General features: G+C 44.6%; 1 protein-coding gene across 1 annotated transcript in view; it reads left to right on the plus strand.

Annotated features, from left to right (window-relative positions):
• Positions 1–19,399, plus strand: part of LOC128659669 (mitochondrial potassium channel ATP-binding subunit-like) — a 343,891-nt gene that overhangs the window by 129,372 nt on the left and 195,120 nt on the right. The window contains exons 7-8 of the mRNA XM_053713238.1: positions 10,365–10,450; positions 18,645–18,742. Of these exons, the coding sequence (XP_053569213.1) occupies positions 10,365–10,450; positions 18,645–18,742 (184 nt within the window). The remainder of the gene's footprint in view (positions 1–10,364; positions 10,451–18,644; positions 18,743–19,399) is intronic.

The raw sequence follows: 19,399 nt of genomic DNA on the forward strand, positions 1-19,399 counted from the left end.
CGAGGGGCTAGGCTTGGCTAGGGGGCCAATGAGGTCCACCGCCACTCGACTAAAAGGCTCCTCTATTATGGGGAGGGAGTGTAGCTTTGCCTTATATCGGTCTCCTCTTTTCCCTACTCGTTGGCAGGTGTCACACGAATGGCAATACTGCCTAATATCTTTGGTGATCCCTGGCCAAAAGAGATTCTGAGTTAGGTGGCCTGACAGCGGAATATCGTGGGCAACCCGTAGCAGTTCTCGTCTATACCTCTGAGGTACAGGGAGTGCAGAATTATTAGGCAAGTTGTATTTTTGAGGATTAATTTTATTATTGAACAACAACCATGTTCTCAATGAACCCAAAAAACTCATTAATATCAAAGCTGAATATTTTTGGAAGTAGTTTTTAGTTTGTTTTTAGTTTTAGCTATTTTAGGGGGATATCTGTGTGTGCAGGTGACTATTACTGTGCATAATTATTAGGCAACTTAACAAAAAACAAATATATACCCATTTCAATTATTTATTTTTACCAGTGAAACCAATATAACATCTCAACATTCACAAATATACATTTCTGACATTCAAAAACAAAACAAAAACAAATCAGTGACCAATATAGCCACCTTTCTTTGCAAGGACACTCAAAAGCCTGCCATCCATGGATTCTGTCAGTGTTTTGATCTGTTCACCATCAACATTGCGTGCAGCAGCAACCACAGCCTCCCAGACACTGTTCAGAGAGGTGTACTGTTTTCCCTCCTTGTAAATCTCACATTTGATGATGGACCACAGGTTCTCAATGGGGTTCAGATCAGGTGAACAAGGAGGCCATGTCATTAGATTTTCTTCTTTTATACCCTTTCTTGCCAGCCACGCTGTGGAGTACTTGGACGCGTGTGATGGAGCATTGTCCTGCATGAAAATCATGTTTTTCTTGAAGGATGCAGACTTCTTCCTGTACCACTGCTTGAAAAGGTGTCTTCCAGAAACTGGCAGTAGGACTGGGAGTTGAGCTTGACTCCATCCTCAACCCGAAAAGGCCCCACAAGCTCATCTTTGATGATACCAGCCCAAACCAGTACTCCACCTCCACCTTGCTGGCGTCTGAGTCGGACTGGAGCTCTCTGCCCTTTACCAATCCAGCCACGGGCCCATCCATCTGGCCCATCAAGACTCACTGTCATTTCATCAGTCCATAAAACCTTAGAAAAATCAGTCTTGAGATATTTCTTGGCCCAGTCTTGATGTTTCAGCTTGTGTGTCTTGTTCAGTGGTGGTCGTCTTTCAGCCTTTCTTACCTCGGCCATGTCTCTGAGTATTGCACACCTTGTGCTTTTGGGCACTCCAGTGATGTTGCAGCTCTGAAATATGACCAAACTGGTGGCAAGTGGCATCTTGGCAGCTGCACGCTTGACTTTTCTCAGTTCATGGGCAGTTATTTTGCGCCTTGGTTTTTCCACACGCTTCTTGCGACCCTGTTGACTATTTTGAATGAAACGCTTGATTGTTCGATGATCACGCTTCAGAAGCTTTGCAATTTTAAGAGTGCTGCATCCCTCTGCAAGATATCTCACTATTTTTGACTTTTCTGAGCCTGTCAAGTCCTTCTTTTGACCCATTTTGCCAAAGGAAAGGAAGTTGCCTAATAATTATGCACACCTGATATAGGGTGTTGATGTCATTAGACCACACCCCTTCTCATTACAGAGATCCACATCACCTAATATGCTTAATTGGTAGTAGGCTTTCGAGCCTATACAGCTTGGAGTAAGACAACATGCATAAAGAGGATGATGTGGTCAAAATACTCATTTGCCTAATAATTCTGCACTCCCTGTACTATTAACTGCTGAACGGACAGAGGAATAGATCCAGCCACTATCTTCTCTGCATACCTGTACAGTAACCCCTTGTCCCAACCGTACCTCTCTCCTTCCAACCCCGCCTGATTTTGGTCTACCTTATCCCTATATACTTGCGACGAGGGGTCAGTGGCCACTTCGCTACCAAACTCTAGTGGAGGGGCCCAAGAGACATTAGGGGGGTGATTGCTTACCTGAGCCTCAGAGTGATCAGTCAGTGTGTTGGTGCGGGCCTGTTGTCTGGTAACCACGGGCAGTGCTGCTTGTGGGGAGGTTCGGGGTGCAAACGCTAAAGTCAGCTCCCCTAAGTCGTTGCCCAAAATAACGTCTGCAGACAAATTTTGCATAAGGCCCACTTCTACGTTCCCCGACCCCCCCCAAGGTCGCTGGGGTTATGTACCGTGCACGGTTTTCGATCTCTCAGCCAGTTTTGCAATTCAGTGGACACCCCTTGGAAGAATTGCTCCATCAACAGGAGTTGTAAAAGGTCTTCCAACTGGGTGACTTGGGCTGCCTGCAACCAGCCTTTAGCGGCCCTGGTTAGCCGATGCGCCCACTCAGTGTGGGTATCTTTCTCCAGCTTCTTCAGGTCTCGGAACCGCTGTCGGTATGCCTCCGAGGTAATAGCATACCTAGTCAGGATGGCCTGTTTTACCTTCTGGTAGTCCCTGCTGTCCTCATCTCGTATGGTGCGGTAGGCTTCAGCAGCCCGCCCGGATAACTTGCCAGCCAGTAGGGGAACTTGGTCAGCGGTACTAATATTATGCAGTTGGCATAATCGCTCAAAGTCCTGTAGGTACCCATCGATATCCTCGTGTCGATATGATCCTTGAATGCGTGGTAGGGAATCTTAGCTTTCCCTGTACCAGCACTGGAGTGTACTGGTAGCCCCTCTCCGGGTCTCGGGGTGGTTTGTCGGGTCACCATCAAGTATTCCTGTACGTCTGCTGATGTCCGTGTCAGAAGCTCCTACGAATGGGGTAGAGGGAAAAAAAGCCAACCGGGTCCGCATCTCTTTTTGGAATTCGGTTTCGTTGTTCGCCATGGGTACGGCCGTACCTGCTACCCTCCATGAGCTCTGCAATCAGCCTTGCTTTGGTTTTATTGCTGGCAATAATTCCTCTCGCCTCCAGTAATTCCTTCAATGCAGTTCTCTTTTTAGTCTGGTATAATCTGTCCCCATTCACCATCCATTCATATACATCACATGTCCTACGACTTGCTGTGCGGTTTGAATCCCGTCGCTTGCCACCAATTGTAGCAGAGAGGCAGTAGGATCTGTAATATCTTTTGGGTAGGCAGAGACAAGCAAGTAACTACTCTTGGTAATTGTAGCAGAGAGGCAGTAGGATCTAGACAAAACGAAATGGATGGCGCTGGTCTTGCTGTATAGTTAATTTCTAGTGATAGATAGAAATAGGCTTGATGTGCAAGTTAAATCCGACAAAATAATGTGCAATATACTCACTCCTTTAGTAATGTGAGTCCTGCTTCTAAGGTGTGTCTCTCTCCAAAGGAACAACAGGTGATTTTCAAAGGTATTATCAGCTGGGCTGGAAAAGGATTAAAACCCCATCAGCAGTAAGGTAATAACTTAGGTTGAAAATCAAGTAGTAACTTACTTATACAAAGTAGAAAGTCCGGCTTGTCACAGGAAAAACTGATTCCCAATGTAAGAGATAAAAAGGTTTATTTTAGCTCTACGCGTTTCAACGCTCAAGCGTCTTTTTCAAGAGCAATAAAAACAAGTGAAATATTTTTTGTACACAGGCAGTAGGATCTGTAATATCTTTTGGGTAGGCAGAGACAAGCAAGTAACTACTCTTGGTAATTGTAGCAGAGAGGCAGTAGGATCTGTAATATCTTTTGGGTAGACAGAGACAAGCAAGTAACTACTCTTGGTAATTGTAGCAGAGAGGCAGTAGGATCTGTAATATCTTTTGGGTAGACAGAGACAAGCAAATAACTACTCTTGGTAATTGTAATAATAACCCCTTTCCACCAAGAACTAGACGACACATAGCTTGGGAGTCAACAACAACTTTTTCTTCAACCGGAAAAACAAACACTTTTTAAAAACAGTCTCCCCTACAAGGGGTTTCCCAACTGAAACAGCAGGGAGTTTAAACAGTAACATACAGTTTAACATACATTTTAACCATTAGCCTAAATAACAATTCCTGCATAGTTCATAAGTGGCGAGGTTTGCCACAACTGTACATCACTTCCTATACTGTACCTTACACTCCTGTACATCGCTTCCTATTCTGTACCTTACACTCCTGTACATCACTTCCTATTCAGTACCTTACACTCCTGTACATCACTTCCTGTACTGTACCTTACACTCCTCTACATCGCTTCCTGTACTGTACCTTACACTCCTGTACATCACTTCCTATACTGTACCTTACACTCCTGTACATCGCTTTCTATACTGTACCTTACACTCCTGTACATCACTTCCTATACTGTACCTTACACTCCTGTACATCACTTCCTATACTGTACCTTACACTCCTGTACATCACTTCCTATACTGTACCTTACACTCCTGTACATCACTTCCTATTCAGTACCTTACACTCCTGTACATCACTTCCTATACTGTACCTTACACTCCTGTACATCACTTCCTATACTGTACCTTACACTCCTGTACATCACTTCCTATACTTTACCTTACACTCCTGTAAATCACTTCCTATTCCGTACCTTACACTCCTGTACATCACTTCCTATTCAGTACCTTACACTCCTGTATAACACTTCCTATACAGTACCTTACACTCCTGTACATCACTTCCTATACTGTACCTTACACTCCTGTACATCACTTCCTATTCAGTACCTTACACTCCTGTACATCACTTCCTATACTGTACCTTACACTCCTGTACATCACTTCCTATACTTTACCTTACACTCCTGTAAATCACTTCCTATTCCGTACCTTACACTCCTGTACATCACTTCCTATTCAGTACCTTACACTCCTGTATAACACTTCCTATACAGTACCTTACACTCCTGTACATCACTTCCTATACTGTACCTTACACTCCTTTAATCACTTCCTATTCTGTACCTTACACTCCTGTACAGCACTTCCTATACTGTACCTTACACTCCTGTACATCACTTCCTATACTGTACCTTACACTCCTGTACATCACTTCCTATACTGTACCTTACACTCCTGTACATCGCTTCCTATTCAGTACCTTACACTCCTGTAATCACTTCCTATTCTGTACCTTACACTCCTGTACATCACTTCCTATATTGTACCTTACACTCCTGTACATCACTTTCTATTCTGCACCTTACACTCCTTTACATCACTTCCTATACTGTACCTTACACTCCTGTACATCACTTCCTATTCTGCACCTTACACTCCTTTACATCACTTCCTATACTGTACCTTACACTCCTGTACATCACTTCCTATACTGTACCTTACACTCCTGTACATCACTTCCTATTCTGCACCTTACACTCCTTTACATCACTTCCTATACTGTACCTTACACTCCTGTACATCACTTCCTATACTGTACCTTACACTCCTGTACATCAATTCCTATTCAGTACCTTACACTCCTGTACATCACTTCCTATTCAGTACCTTACACTCCTGTACATCACTTCCTATACTGTACCTTACACTCCTGTAATCACTTCCTATTCAGTACCTTACACTCCTGTACATCACTTCCTATTCAGTACCTTACACTCCTGTACATCACTTTCTATTCTGTACCTTACACTCCTTTACATCACTTCCTATTCAGTACCTTACACTCCTGTACATCACTTCCTATTCAGTACCTTACACTCCTGTCGGTATGCCTCCGAGGTAATAGCATACCTAGTCATACCTAGTCAGGATGGCCTGTTTTACCTTCTGGTAGTCCCTGCTGTCCTCATCTGGTATGGTGCGGTAGGCTTCAGCAGCCCGCCCGGATAACTTGCCAGCCAGTAGGGGAACTTGGTCAGCGGTACTAATATTATGCAGTTGGCATAATCGCTCAAAGTCCTGTAGGTACCCATCGATATCCTCCGTGTCGGTATGATCCTTGAATGCGTGGTAGGGAATCTTAGCTTTCCCTGTACCAGCACTGGAGTGTACTGGTAGCCCCTCTCCGGGTCTCGGGGTGGTTTGTCGGGTCACCATCAAGTATTCCTGTACGTCTGCTGATGTCCGTGTCAGGAGCTCCTCCGAATGGGGTAGAGGGAAAAAAAGCAAACCGGGTCCGCATCTCTTTTTGGAATTCGGTTTCGTTGTTCGCCATGGGTACGGCCGTACCTGCTACCCTCCATGAGCTCTGCAATCAGCCCTGCTTTGGTTTTATTGCTGGCAATAATTCCTCTCGCCTCCAGTAATTCCTTCAATGCAGTTCTCTTTTTAGTCTGGTATAATCTGTCCCCATTCACCATCCGTTCATATACATCACATGTCCTACGACTTGCTGTGCGGTTTGAATCCCGTCGCTTGCCACCAATTGTAGCGGAGAGGCAGTAGGATCTGTAATATCTTTTGGGTAGGCAGAGACAAGCAAGTAACTACTCTTGGTAATTGTAGCAGAGAGGCAGTAGGATCTGTAATATCTTTTGGGTAGGCAGAGACAAGCAAGTAACTACTCTTGGTAATTGTAGCAGAGAGGCAGTAGGATCTGTAATATCTTTTGGGTAGACAGAGACAAGCAAGTAACTACTCTTGGTAATTGTAGCAGAGAGGCAGTAGGATCTGTAATATCATCTTTTTGGTAAGCAGAGATAAGCAAATAACTACTCTTGGTAATTGTAATAATAACCCCTTTCCACCAAGAACTAGACGACACATAGCTTGGGAGTCAACAACAACTTTTTCTTCAACCGGAAAAACAAACACTTTTTAAAAACAGTCTCCCCTACAAGGGGTTTCCCAACTGAAACAGCAGGGAGTTTAAACAGTAACATACAGTTTAACATACATTTTAACCATTAGCCTAAATAACAATTCCTGCATAGTTCATAAGTGGCGAGGTTTGCCACAACTGTACATCACTTCCTATACTGTACCTTACACTCCTGTACATCACTTCCTATTCTGTACCTTACACTCCTGTACATCACTTCCTATTCAGTACCTTACACTCCTGTACATCACTTCCTGTACTGTACCTTACACTCCTGTACATCGCTTCCTGTACTGTACCTTACACTCCTGTACATCACTTCCTATACTGTACCTTACACTCCTGTACATCGCTTTCTATACTGTACCTTACACTCCTGTACATCACTTCCTATACTGTACCTTACACTCCTGTACATCACTTCCTATACTGTACCTTACACTCCTGTACATCACTTCCTATACTGTACCTTACACTCCTGTACATCACTTCCTATACTGTACCTTACACTCCTGTACATCACTTCCTATTCAGTACCTTACACTCCTGTACATCACTTCCTATACTGTACCTTACACTCCTGTACATCACTTCCTATACTGTACCTTACACTCCTGTACATCACTTCCTATACTTTACCTTACACTCCTGTAAATCACTTCCTATTCCGTACCTTACACTCCTGTACATCACTTCCTATTCAGTACCTTACACTCCTGTATAACACTTCCTATACAGTACCTTACACTCCTGTAAATCACTTCCTATTCCGTACCTTACACTCCTGTACATCACTTCCTATTCAGTACCTTACACTCCTGTATAACACTTCCTATACAGTACCTTACACTCCTGTACATCACTTCCTATTCAGTACCTTACACTCCTGTACATCACTTCCTATACTGTACCTTACACTCCTGTACATCACTTCCTATACTGTACCTTACACTCCTGTACATCACTTCCTATACTTTACCTTACACTCCTGTAAATCACTTCCTATTCCGTACCTTACACTCCTGTACATCACTTCCTATTCAGTACCTTACACTCCTGTATAACACTTCCTATACAGTACCTTACACTCCTGTACATCACTTCCTATACTGTACCTTACACTCCTTTAATCACTTCCTATTCTGTACCTTACACTCCTGTACAGCACTTCCTATACTGTACCTTACACTCCTGTACATCACTTCCTATACTGTACCTTACACTCCTGTACATCACTTCCTATACTGTACCTTACACTCCTGTACATCGCTTCCTATTCAGTACCTTACACTCCTGTAATCACTTCCTATTCTGTACCTTACACTCCTGTACATCACTTCCTATATTGTACCTTACACTCCTGTACATCACTTTCTATTCTGCACCTTACACTCCTTTACATCACTTCCTATACTGTACCTTACACTCCTGTACATCACTTCCTATTCTGCACCTTACACTCCTTTACATCACTTCCTATACTGTACCTTACACTCCTGTACATCACTTCCTATACTGTACCTTACACTCCTGTACATCACTTCCTATTCTGCACCTTACACTCCTTTACATCACTTCCTATACTGTACCTTACACTCCTGTACATCACTTCCTATACTGTACCTTACACTCCTGTACATCACTTCCTATTCAGTACCTTACACTCCTGTACATCACTTCCTATTCAGTACCTTACACTCCTGTACATCACTTCCTATACTGTACCTTACACTCCTGTAATCACTTCCTATTCAGTACCTTACACTCCTGTACATCACTTCCTATTCAGTACCTTACACTCCTGTACATCACTTTCTATTCTGTACCTTACACTCCTTTACATCACTTCCTATTCAGTACCTTACACTCCTGTACATCACTTCCTATTCAGTACCTTACACTCCTGTCGGTATGCCTCCGAGGTAATAGCATACCTAGTCATACCTAGTCAGGATGGCCTGTTTTACCTTCTGGTAGTCCCTGCTGTCCTCATCTGGTATGGTGCGGTAGGCTTCAGCAGCCCGCCCGGATAACTTGCCAGCCAGTAGGGGAACTTGGTCAGCGGTACTAATATTATGCAGTTGGCATAATCGCTCAAAGTCCTGTAGGTACCCATCGATATCCTCCGTGTCGGTATGATCCTTGAATGCGTGGTAGGGAATCTTAGCTTTCCCTGTACCAGCACTGGAGTGTACTGGTAGCCCCTCTCCGGGTCTCGGGGTGGTTTGTCGGGTCACCATCAAGTATTCCTGTACGTCTGCTGATGTCCGTGTCAGGAGCTCCTCCGAATGGGGTAGAGGGAAAAAATGCCAACCGGGTCCGCATCTCTTTTTGGAATTCGGTTTCGTTGTTCGCCATGGGTACGGCCGTACCTGCTACCCTCCATGAGCTCTGCAATCAGCCCTGCTTTGGTTTTATTGCTGGCAATAATTCCTCTCGCCTCCAGTAATTCCTTCAATGCAGTTCTCTTTTTAGTCTGGTATAATCTGTCCCCATTCACCATCCGTTCATATACATCACATGTCCTACGACTTGCTGTGCGGTTTGAATCCCGTCGCTTGCCACCAATTGTAGCAGAGAGGCAGTAGGATCTGTAATATCTTTTGGGTAGGCAGAGACAAGCAAGTAACTACTCTTGGTAATTGTAGCAGAGAGGCAGTAGGATCTGTAATATCTTTTGGGTAGGCAGAGACAAGCAAGTAACTACTCTTGGTAATTGTAGCAGAGAGGCAGTAGGATCTGTAATATCTTTTGGGTAGACAGAGACAAGCAAGTAACTACTCTTGGTAATTGTAGCAGAGAGGCAGTAGGATCTGTAATATCATCTTTTTGGTAAGCAGAGATAAGCAAATAACTACTCTTGGTAATTGTAATAATAACCCCTTTCCACCAAGAACTAGACGACACATAGCTTGGGAGTCAACAACAACTTTTTCTTCAACCGGAAAAACAAACACTTTTTAAAAACAGTCTCCCCTACAAGGGGTTTCCCAACTGAAACAGCAGGGAGTTTAAACAGTAACATACAGTTTAACATACATTTTAACCATTAGCCTAAATAACAATTCCTGCATAGTTCATAAGTGGCGAGGTTTGCCACAACTGTACATCACTTCCTATACTGTACCTTACACTCCTGTACATCGCTTCCTATTCTGTACCTTACACTCCTGTACATCACTTCCTATTCAGTACCTTACACTCCTGTACATCACTTCCTGTACTGTACCTTACACTCCTGTACATCGCTTTCTATACTGTACCTTACAACCCTGTACATCACTTCCTGTACTGTACCTTACAATCCTTTACATCACTTCCTATTCTGTACCTTACACTCCTGTACATCACTTCCTATACTGTACCTTACAACCCTGTACATCACTTCCTGTACTGTACCATACACTCCTGTACATCACTTCCTATACTGTACCTTACACTCCTGTACATTGCTTCCTATTCCGTACCTTACACTCCTGTACATTGCTTCCTGTTCCGTACCTTACACTCCTGTACATTGCTTCCTATTCCGTACCTTACACTCCTGTACATTGCTTCCTATTCCATACCTTACACTCCTGTACATCGCGTCCTATTCTGTATCCTGTTCCCCCAGGTTGCCAGAGCCACTGGTTTGGCGGATGAAGCTTTAGGTAATGTGCGTACTGTCAGAGCATTCGCCATGGAAAGTCGAGAGGTTGAGTGAGTATCGCACACAGCAATGGACTTAATGACACAAGCAAACATCTTGCATACACTCCCATGTGTGGGTTTCCACTGCTGTATATGGGCTCGCACTGCTATGTGAAAGCTTATACGTGCATATAGACATAACCAAAAACATTTTCAGACGTATGTAGTTATACGCAGTCTTCCATCATTTTCTGTTGGCTAATTTTATACATGGACTCTTTTTCCAACCTCACTGCTCTGTTACCCTTGCTCACACCTCTTGCTGTCTCTCTGCAGCCTATCTAAATTATCTACATCTCTCTTCTCCTTCTGTGTCTCTTACACTGCTTGCTCCTCTTGCTGACTCTGTAACACTACTAGTTCCTCTTGCTGACTCTGTAACACTACTAGTTACTCTTGCTGACTCTGTAACATTACTAGCTCCTCTTGCTGACTCTGTAACACTACTAGTTCCTCTTGCTGACTCTGTAACACTGCTAGTTCCTCTTGCTGACTTTGTAACACTACTAGTTCCTCTTGCTGACTCTGTAACACTGCTTGCTCCTCTTGCTGACTCTGTAACACTACTAGTTCCTCTTGCTGACTCTGTAACACTGCTTGCTCCTCTTGCTGACTGTAACACTGCTTGCTCATCTTGCTGACTCTGTAACACTACTAGTTCCTCTTGCTGACTCTGTAACACTGCTTGCTCCTCTTGCTGACTCTGTAACACTACTAGTTCCTCTTGCTGACTCTGTAACACTACTAGTTCCTCTTGCTGACTCTGTAACACTGCTTGCTCCTCTTGCTGACTGTAACACTGCTTGCTCATCTTGCTGACTCTGTAACACTACTAGTTACTCTTGCTGACTCTGTAACACTACTAGCTCCTCTTGCTGACTCTGTAACACTGCTTTCTCCTCTTGCTGACTCTGTAACACTACTAGCTCCTCTTGCTGACTCTGTAACACTGCTTGCTCCTCTTGCTGACTCTGTAACACTACTAGCTCCTCTTGCTGACTCTGTAACACTACTAGCTCCTCTTGCTGACTCTGTAAAACTACTAGTTCCTCTTGCTGACTCTGTAACACTGCTAGTTCCTCTTGCTGACTGTGTAACACTGCTAGTTCCTCTTGCTGACTGTGTAACACTGCTAGTTACTCTTGCTGACTCTGTAACACTACTAGCTCCTCTTGCTGACTCTGTAACACTACTAGTTCCTCTTGCTGACTCTGTAAAACTACTAGTTCCTCTTGCTGACTCTGTAACACTGCTAGTTACTCTTGCTGACTCTGTAACACTACTAGCTCCTCTTGCTGACTCTGTAACACTGCTTGCTCCTCTTGCTGACTCTGTAACATTGCTTGCTCCTCTTGCTGACTCTGTAACACTACTAGCTCCTCTTGCTGGCTCTGTAACACTGCTTACTCCTCTTGCTGACTCTGTAACACTGCTAGCTCCTCTTGCTGACTCTGTAACACTGCTAGTTCCTCTTGCTGACTCTGTAACACTGCTAGTTACTCTTGCTGACTTTGTAACACTACTAGTTCCTCTTGCTGATTCTGTAACACTACTAGTTCCTCTTGCTGACTCTGTAACACTGCTAGCTCCTCTTGCTGACTGTAACACTGCTAGCTCCTCTTGCTGACTGTAACACTGCTTGCTCCTCTTGCTGACTCTGTAACACTACTAGCTCCTCTTGCTGACTCTGTAACACTACTAGCTCCTCTTGCTGACTCTGTAACACTGCTTGCTCCTCTTGCTGACTCTGTAACACTACTAGCTCCTCTTGCTGACTCTGTAACACTACTAGTTCCTCTTGCTGACTCTGTAACACTACTAGTTCCTCTTGCTGATTCTGTAACACTACTAGTTCCTCTTGCTGACTCTGTAACACTGCTTGCTCCTCTTGCTGACTGTAACACTGCTTGCTCCTCTTGCTGACTCTGTAACACTACTAGCTCCTCTTGCTGACTCTGTAACACTGCTAGCTCCTCTTGCTGACTCTGTAACACTACTAGCTCCTCTTGCTGACTCTGTAACACTGCTAGCTCCTCTTGCTGACTCTGTAACACTGCTAGCTCCTCTTGCTGACTCTGTAACACTACTAGCTCCTCTTGCTGACTCTGTAACACTACTAGCTCCGCTTGCTGACTCTGTAACACTACTAGCTCCTCTTGCTGACTCTGTAACACTGCTTGCTCCTCTTGCTGACTCTGTAACACTACTAGCTCCTCTTGCTGACTCTGTAACACTACTAGTTCCTCTTGCTGACTCTGTAACACTACTAGTTCCTCTTGCTAATTCTGTAACACTACTAGTTCCTCTTGCTGACTCTGTAACACTGCTTGCTCCTCTTGCTGACTGTAACACTGCTTGCTCCTCTTGCTGACTCTGTAACACTACTAGCTCCTCTTGCTGACTCTGTAACACTGCTAGCTCCTCTTGCTGACTCTGTAACACTGCTAGTTACTCTTGCTGATTCTGTAACACTGCTTGCTCCTCTTGCTGACTGTAACACTGCTTGCTCCTCTTGCTGACTCTGTAACACTACTAGCTCCTCTTGCTGACTCTGTAACACTGCTTGCTCCTCTTGCTGACTCTGTAACACTACTAGTTCCTCTTGCTGACTCTGTAACACTGCTAGCTCCTCTTGCTGACTCTGTAACACTACTAGCTCCTCTTGCTGACTCTGTAACACTACTAGCTCCTCTTGCTGACTCTGTAACACTGCTTGCTCCTCTTGCTGACTCTGTAACACTACTAGCTCCTCTTGCTGACTCTGTAACACTACTAGTTCCTCTTGCTGATTCTGTAACACTACTAGTTCCTCTTGCTGACTCTGTAACACTGCTTGCTCCTCTTGCTGACTGTAACACTGCTTGCTCCTCTTGCTGACTCTGTAACACTACTAGCTCCTCTTGCTGACTCTGTAACACTGCTAGCTCCTCTTGCTGACTCTGTAACACTGCTAGTTACTCTTGCTGACTTTGTAACACTACTAGTTCCTCTTGCTGACTCTGTAACACTACTAGCTCCTCTTGCTGACTCTGTAACACTACTAGCTCCTCTTGCTGACTCTGTAACACTTCTAGTTACTCTTGCTGACTCTGTAACACTACTAGCTCCTCTTGCTGACTCTGTAACATTGCTTGCTCCTCTTGCTGACTCTGTAACACTACTAGCTCCTCTTGCTGACTCTGTAACACCACTAGTTCCTCTTGCTGACTCTGTAACACTACTAGTTCCTCTTGCTGATTCTGTAACACTACTAGTTCCTCTTGCTGACTCTGTAACACTGCTTGCTCCTCTTGCTGACTGTAACACTGCTTGCTCCTCTTGCTGACTCTGTAACACTACTAGCTCCTCTTGCTGACTCTGTAACACTGCTAGCTCCTCTTGCTGACTCTGTAACACTGCTAGTTACTCTTGCTGACTTTGTAACACTACTAGTTCCTCTTGCTGACTCTGTAACACTACTAGCTCCTCTTGCTGACTCTGTAACACTACTAGTTCCTCTTGCTGACTCTGTAACACTACTAGTTCCTCTTACTGATTCTGTAACACTACTAGTTCCTCTTGCTGACTCTGTAACACTGCTTGCTCCTCTTGCTGACTGTAACACTGCTAGCTCCTCTTGCTGACTCTGTAAAACTACTAGTTCCTCTTGCTGACTCTGTAACACTGCTAGTTCCTCTTGCTGACTGTGTAACACTGCTAGTTCCTCTTGCTGACTGTGTAACACTGCTAGTTACTCTTGCTGACTCTGTAACACTACTAGCTCCTCTTGCTGACTCTGCAACACTACTAGTTCCTCTTGCTGACTCTGTAAAACTACTAGTTCCTCTTGCTGACTCTGTAAAACTACTAGTTCCTCTTGCTGACTCTGTAACACTGCTAGTTCCTCTTGCTGACTGTGTAACACTGCTAGTTACTCTTGCTGACTCTGTAACGCTACTAGCTCCTCTTGCTGACTCTGTAACACTGCTTGCTCCTCTTGCTGACTCTGTAACATTGCTTGCTCCTCTTGCTGACTCTGTAACACTACTAGCTCCTCTTGCTGGCTCTGTAACACTGCTTACTCCTCTTGCTGACTCTGTAACACTGCTAGCTCCTCTTGCTGACTCTGTAACACTGCTAGTTCCTCTTGCTGACTCTGTAACACTGCTAGTTACTCTTGCTGACTTTGTAACACTACTAGTTCCTCTTGCTGATTCTGTAACACTACTAGTTCCTCTTGCTGACTCTGTAACACTGCTAGCTCCTCTTGCTGACTGTAACACTGCTAGCTCCTCTTGCTGACTGTAACACTGCTTGCTCCTCTTGCTGACTCTGTAACACTACTAGCTCCTCTTGCTGACTCTGTAACACTGCTTGCTCCTCTTGCTGACTGTAACACTGCTTGCTCCTCTTGCTGACTCTGTAACACTACTAGCTCCTCTTGCTGACTCTGTAACACTGCTAGCTCCTCTTGCTGACTCTGTAACACTACTAGCTCCTCTTGCTGACTCTGTAACACTGCTAGCTCCTCTTGCTGACTCTGTAACACTACTAGCTCCTCTTGCTGACTCTGTAACACTACTAGCTCCGCTTGCTGACTCTGTAACACTACTAGCTCCTCTTGCTGACTCTGTAACACTGCTTGCTCCTCTTGCTGACTCTGTAACACTACTAGCTCCTCTTGCTGACTCTGTAACACTACTAGTTCCTCTTGCTGACTCTGTAACACTACTAGTTCCTCTTGCTGATTCTGTAACACTACTAGTTCCTCTTGCTGACTCTGTAACACTGCTTGCTCCTCTTGCTGACTGTAACACTGCTTGCTCCTCTTGCTGACTCTGTAACACTACTAGCTCCTCTTGCTGACTCTGTAACACTGCTAGCTCCTCTTGCTGATTCTGTAACACTACTAGTTCCTCTTGCTGACTCTGTAACACTGCTTGCTCCTCTTGCTGACTGTAACACTGCTTGCTCCTCTTGCTGACTCTGTAACACTACTAGCTCCTCTTGCTGACTCTGTAACACTGCTAGCTCCTCTTGCTGACTCTGTAACACTGCTAGTTACTCTTGCTGATTCTGTAACACTGCTTGCTCCTCTTGCTGACTGTAACACTGCTTGCTCCTCTTGCTGACTCTGTAACACTACTAGCTCCTCTTGCTGACTCTGTAACACTGCTTGCTCCTCTTGCTGACTCTGTAACACTACTAGTTCCTCTTGCTGACTCTGTAACACTGCTAGCTCCTCTTGCTGACTCTGTAACACTACTAGCTCCTCTTGCTGACTCTGTAACACTACTAGCTCCTCTTGCTGACTCTGTAACACTGCTTGCTCCTCTTGCTGACTCTGTAACACTACTAGCTCCTCTTGCTGACTCTGTAACACTACTAGTTCCTCTTGCTGATTCTGTAACACTACTAGTTCCTCTTGCTGACTCTGTAACACTGCTTGCTCCTCTTGCTGACTGTAACACTGCTTGCTCCTCTTGCTGACTCTGTAACACTACTAGCTCCTCTTGCTGACTCTGTAACACTGCTAGCTCCTCTTGCTGACTCTGTAACACTACTAGCTCCTCTTGCTGACTCTGTAACACTGCTATCTCCTCTTGCTGACTCTGTAACACTGCTAGCTCCTCTTGCTGACTCTGTAACACTACTAGCTCCTCTTGCTGACTCTGTAACACTACTAGCTCCGCTTGCTGACTCTGTAACACTGCTAGCTCCTCTTGCTGACTCTGTAACACTACTAGCTCCTCTTGCTGACTCTGTAACACTGCTATCTCCTCTTGCTGACTCTGTAACACTGCTAGCTCCTCTTGCTGACTCTGTAACACTACTAGCTCCTCTTGCTGACTCTGTAACACTACTAGCTCCGCTTGCTGACTCTGTAACACTACTAGCTCCTCTTGCTGACTCTGTAACACTGCTTGCTCCTCTTGCTGACTCTGTAACACTACTAGCTCCTCTTGCTGACTCTGTAACACTACTAGTTCCTCTTGCTGACTCTGTAACACTACTAGTTTCTCTTGCTGATTCTGTAACACTACTAGTTCCTCTTGCTGACTCTGTAACACTGCTTGCTCCTCTTGCTGACTGTAACACTGCTTGCTCCTCTTGCTGACTCTGTAACACTACTAGCTCCTCTTGCTGACTCTGTAACACTGCTAGCTCCTCTTGCTGACTCTGTAACACTGCTAGTTCCTCTTGCTGATTCTGTAACACTGCTTGCTCCTCTTGCTGACTCTGTAACACTACTAGCTCCTCTTGCTGACTCTGTAACACTGCTTGCTCCTCTTGCTGACTCTGTAACACTACTAGTTCCTCTTGCTGACTCTGTAACACTGCTAGCTCCTCTTGCTGACTCTGTAACACTACTAGCTCCTCTTGCTGACTCTGTAACACTACTAGCTCCTCTTGCTGACTCTGTAACACTGCTTGCTCCTCTTGCTGACTCTGTAACACTACTAGCTCCTCTTGCTGACTCTGTAACACTACTAGTTCCTCTTGCTGATTCTGTAACACTACTAGTTCCTCTTGCTGACTCTGTAACACTGCTTGCTCCTCTTGCTGACTGTAACACTGCTTGCTCCTCTTGCTGACTCTGTAACACTACTAGCTCCTCTTGCTGACTCTGTAACACTGCTAGCTCCTCTTGCTGACTCTGTAACACTGCTAGTTACTCTTGCTGACTTTGTAACACTACTAGTTCCTCTTGCTGACTCTGTAACACTACTAGCTCCTCTTGCTGACTCTGTAACACTACTAGCTCCTCTTGCTGACTCTGTAACACTACTAGCTCCTCTTGCTGACTCTGTAACACTTCTAGTTACTCTTGCTGACTCTGTAACACTACTAGCTCCTCTTGCTGACTCTGTAACATTGCTTGCTCCTCTTGCTGACTCTGTAACACTACTAGCTCCTCTTGCTGACTCTGTAACACCACTAGTTCCTCTTGCTGACTCTGTAACACTACTAGTTCCTCTTGCTGATTCTGTAACACTACTAGTTCCTCTTGCTGACTCTGTAACACTGCTTGCTCCTCTTGCTGACTGTAACACTGCTTGCTCCTCTTGCTGACTCTGTAACACTACTAGCTCCTCTTGCTGACTCTGTAACACTGCTAGCTCCTCTTGCTGACTCTGTAACACTGCTAGTTACTCTTGCTGACTTTGTAACACTACTAGTTCCTCTTGCTGACTCTGTAACACTACTAGCTCCTCTTGCTGACTCTGTAACACTACTAGTTCCTCTTGCTGACTCTGTAACACTACTAGTTCCTCTTACTGATTCTGTAACACTACTAGTTCCTCTTGCTGACTCTGTAACACTGCTTGCTCCTCTTGCTGACTGTAACACTGCTTGCTCCTCTTGCTGACTCTGTAACACTGCTAGCTCCTCTTGCTGACTCTGTAACACTGCTTGCTCCTCTTGCTGACTCTGTAACACTGCTTGCTCCTCTTGCTGACTCTGTAACACTGCTTGCTCCTCTTGCTGACTCTGTAACACTGCTTGCTCCTCTTGCTGACTCTGTAACACTACTTGCTCCTCTTGCTGACTCTGTAACACTACTAGCTCCTCTTGCTGACTCTGTAACACTGCTAGCTCCTCTTGCTGACTCTGTAACACTGCTAGCTCCTCTTGCTGACTCTGTAACACTACTAGCTCCTCTTGCTGACTCTGTAACACTACTAGCTCCTCTTGCTGACTCTGTAACACTGCTTGCTCCTCTTGCTGACTCTGTAACACTACTAGCTCCTCTTGCTGACTCTGTAACACTACTAGCTCCTCTTGCTGACTCTGTAACACTGCTTGCTCCTCTTGCTGACTCTGTAACACTACTAGCTCCTCTTGCTGACTCTGTAACACTACTAGTTACTCTTGCTGACTCTGTAACACTACTAGCTCCTCTTGCTGACTCTGTAACACTGCTTGCTCCTCTTGCTGACTCTGTAACACTACTAGCTCCTCTTGCTGACTCTGTAACACTTCTAGTTACTCTTGCTGACTCTGTAACACTACTAGCTCCTCTTGCTGACTCTGTAACATTGCTTGCTCCTCTTGCTGACTCTGTAACACTGCTTGCTCCTCTTGCTGACTCTGTAACACTACTAGCTCCTCTTGCTGACTCTGTAACACTGCTAGCTTTGCTAGTTTGCTGTGTTATTTTGTTTTGCATGTTGAATAGCTAGTTCTATATACTGACATTTTGTGTCTTGTGCCTATTTAGTCTTTACTCTTCAGAAGTTGATAAGTCGAGTCAGCAGAATGAGATCCTGGGGGTGGGGATTGCTGTGTTCCAGGGGCTGTCCAATGTGGCCCTGAACTGTAAGTATGAACCGGTGCAAGTCCTTACACATGGTCTTGTATCTTAAAGAGTCACTGTACTGAAACATTTTCCTTATGAAAGATCGGCAGTTAAACACAGTAAAAATTGTCCTTGCTTGAGAAAATGGCATTTTAAATTAATAAAACAGTCTGAGTTTGTAGGTACTTCCTGCTAATGCTTATTGGCTGAGAGGTACTTCCTGCTAATGCTTATTGGCTGATGGGTACTTCCTGCTAATGCTCATTGGCTGATGGGTACTTCCTGCTAATGCTCATTGGCTGAGAGGTACTTCCTGCTAATGCTTATCAGCTGAGGAATACTTCCTGCTAATGATTATTGGCTCATATAAAAAGTCTCTTAAATATTTTCAATGATTAAAGGGACAGTCTAGTCAAAATAAAACCTTCATGATTAAGATAGGGCATGCAATTTTAAACAAATTTACTTTTATCATCAAATTTGCTTTGTTCTCTTGGTGGTAATTTTGATAAGCTAAATCTAGTTAGGCTCAAACTGATTTCTAAACTGTTGAAAACCGCGTCCTTTAGAGCAATTTGACCGTTTTTCACAGTTAGACAGTGCTTATTCACATGTGTCATATAGATAACATTGTGCTCACTCCTGTGGAGCACTGATTGGCTAAACTGCATGTCTGT

This window comes from Bombina bombina, chromosome 5 (assembly GCF_027579735.1).
Source record: "Bombina bombina isolate aBomBom1 chromosome 5, aBomBom1.pri, whole genome shotgun sequence".
NCBI lineage: Eukaryota > Metazoa > Chordata > Amphibia > Anura > Bombinatoridae > Bombina > Bombina bombina.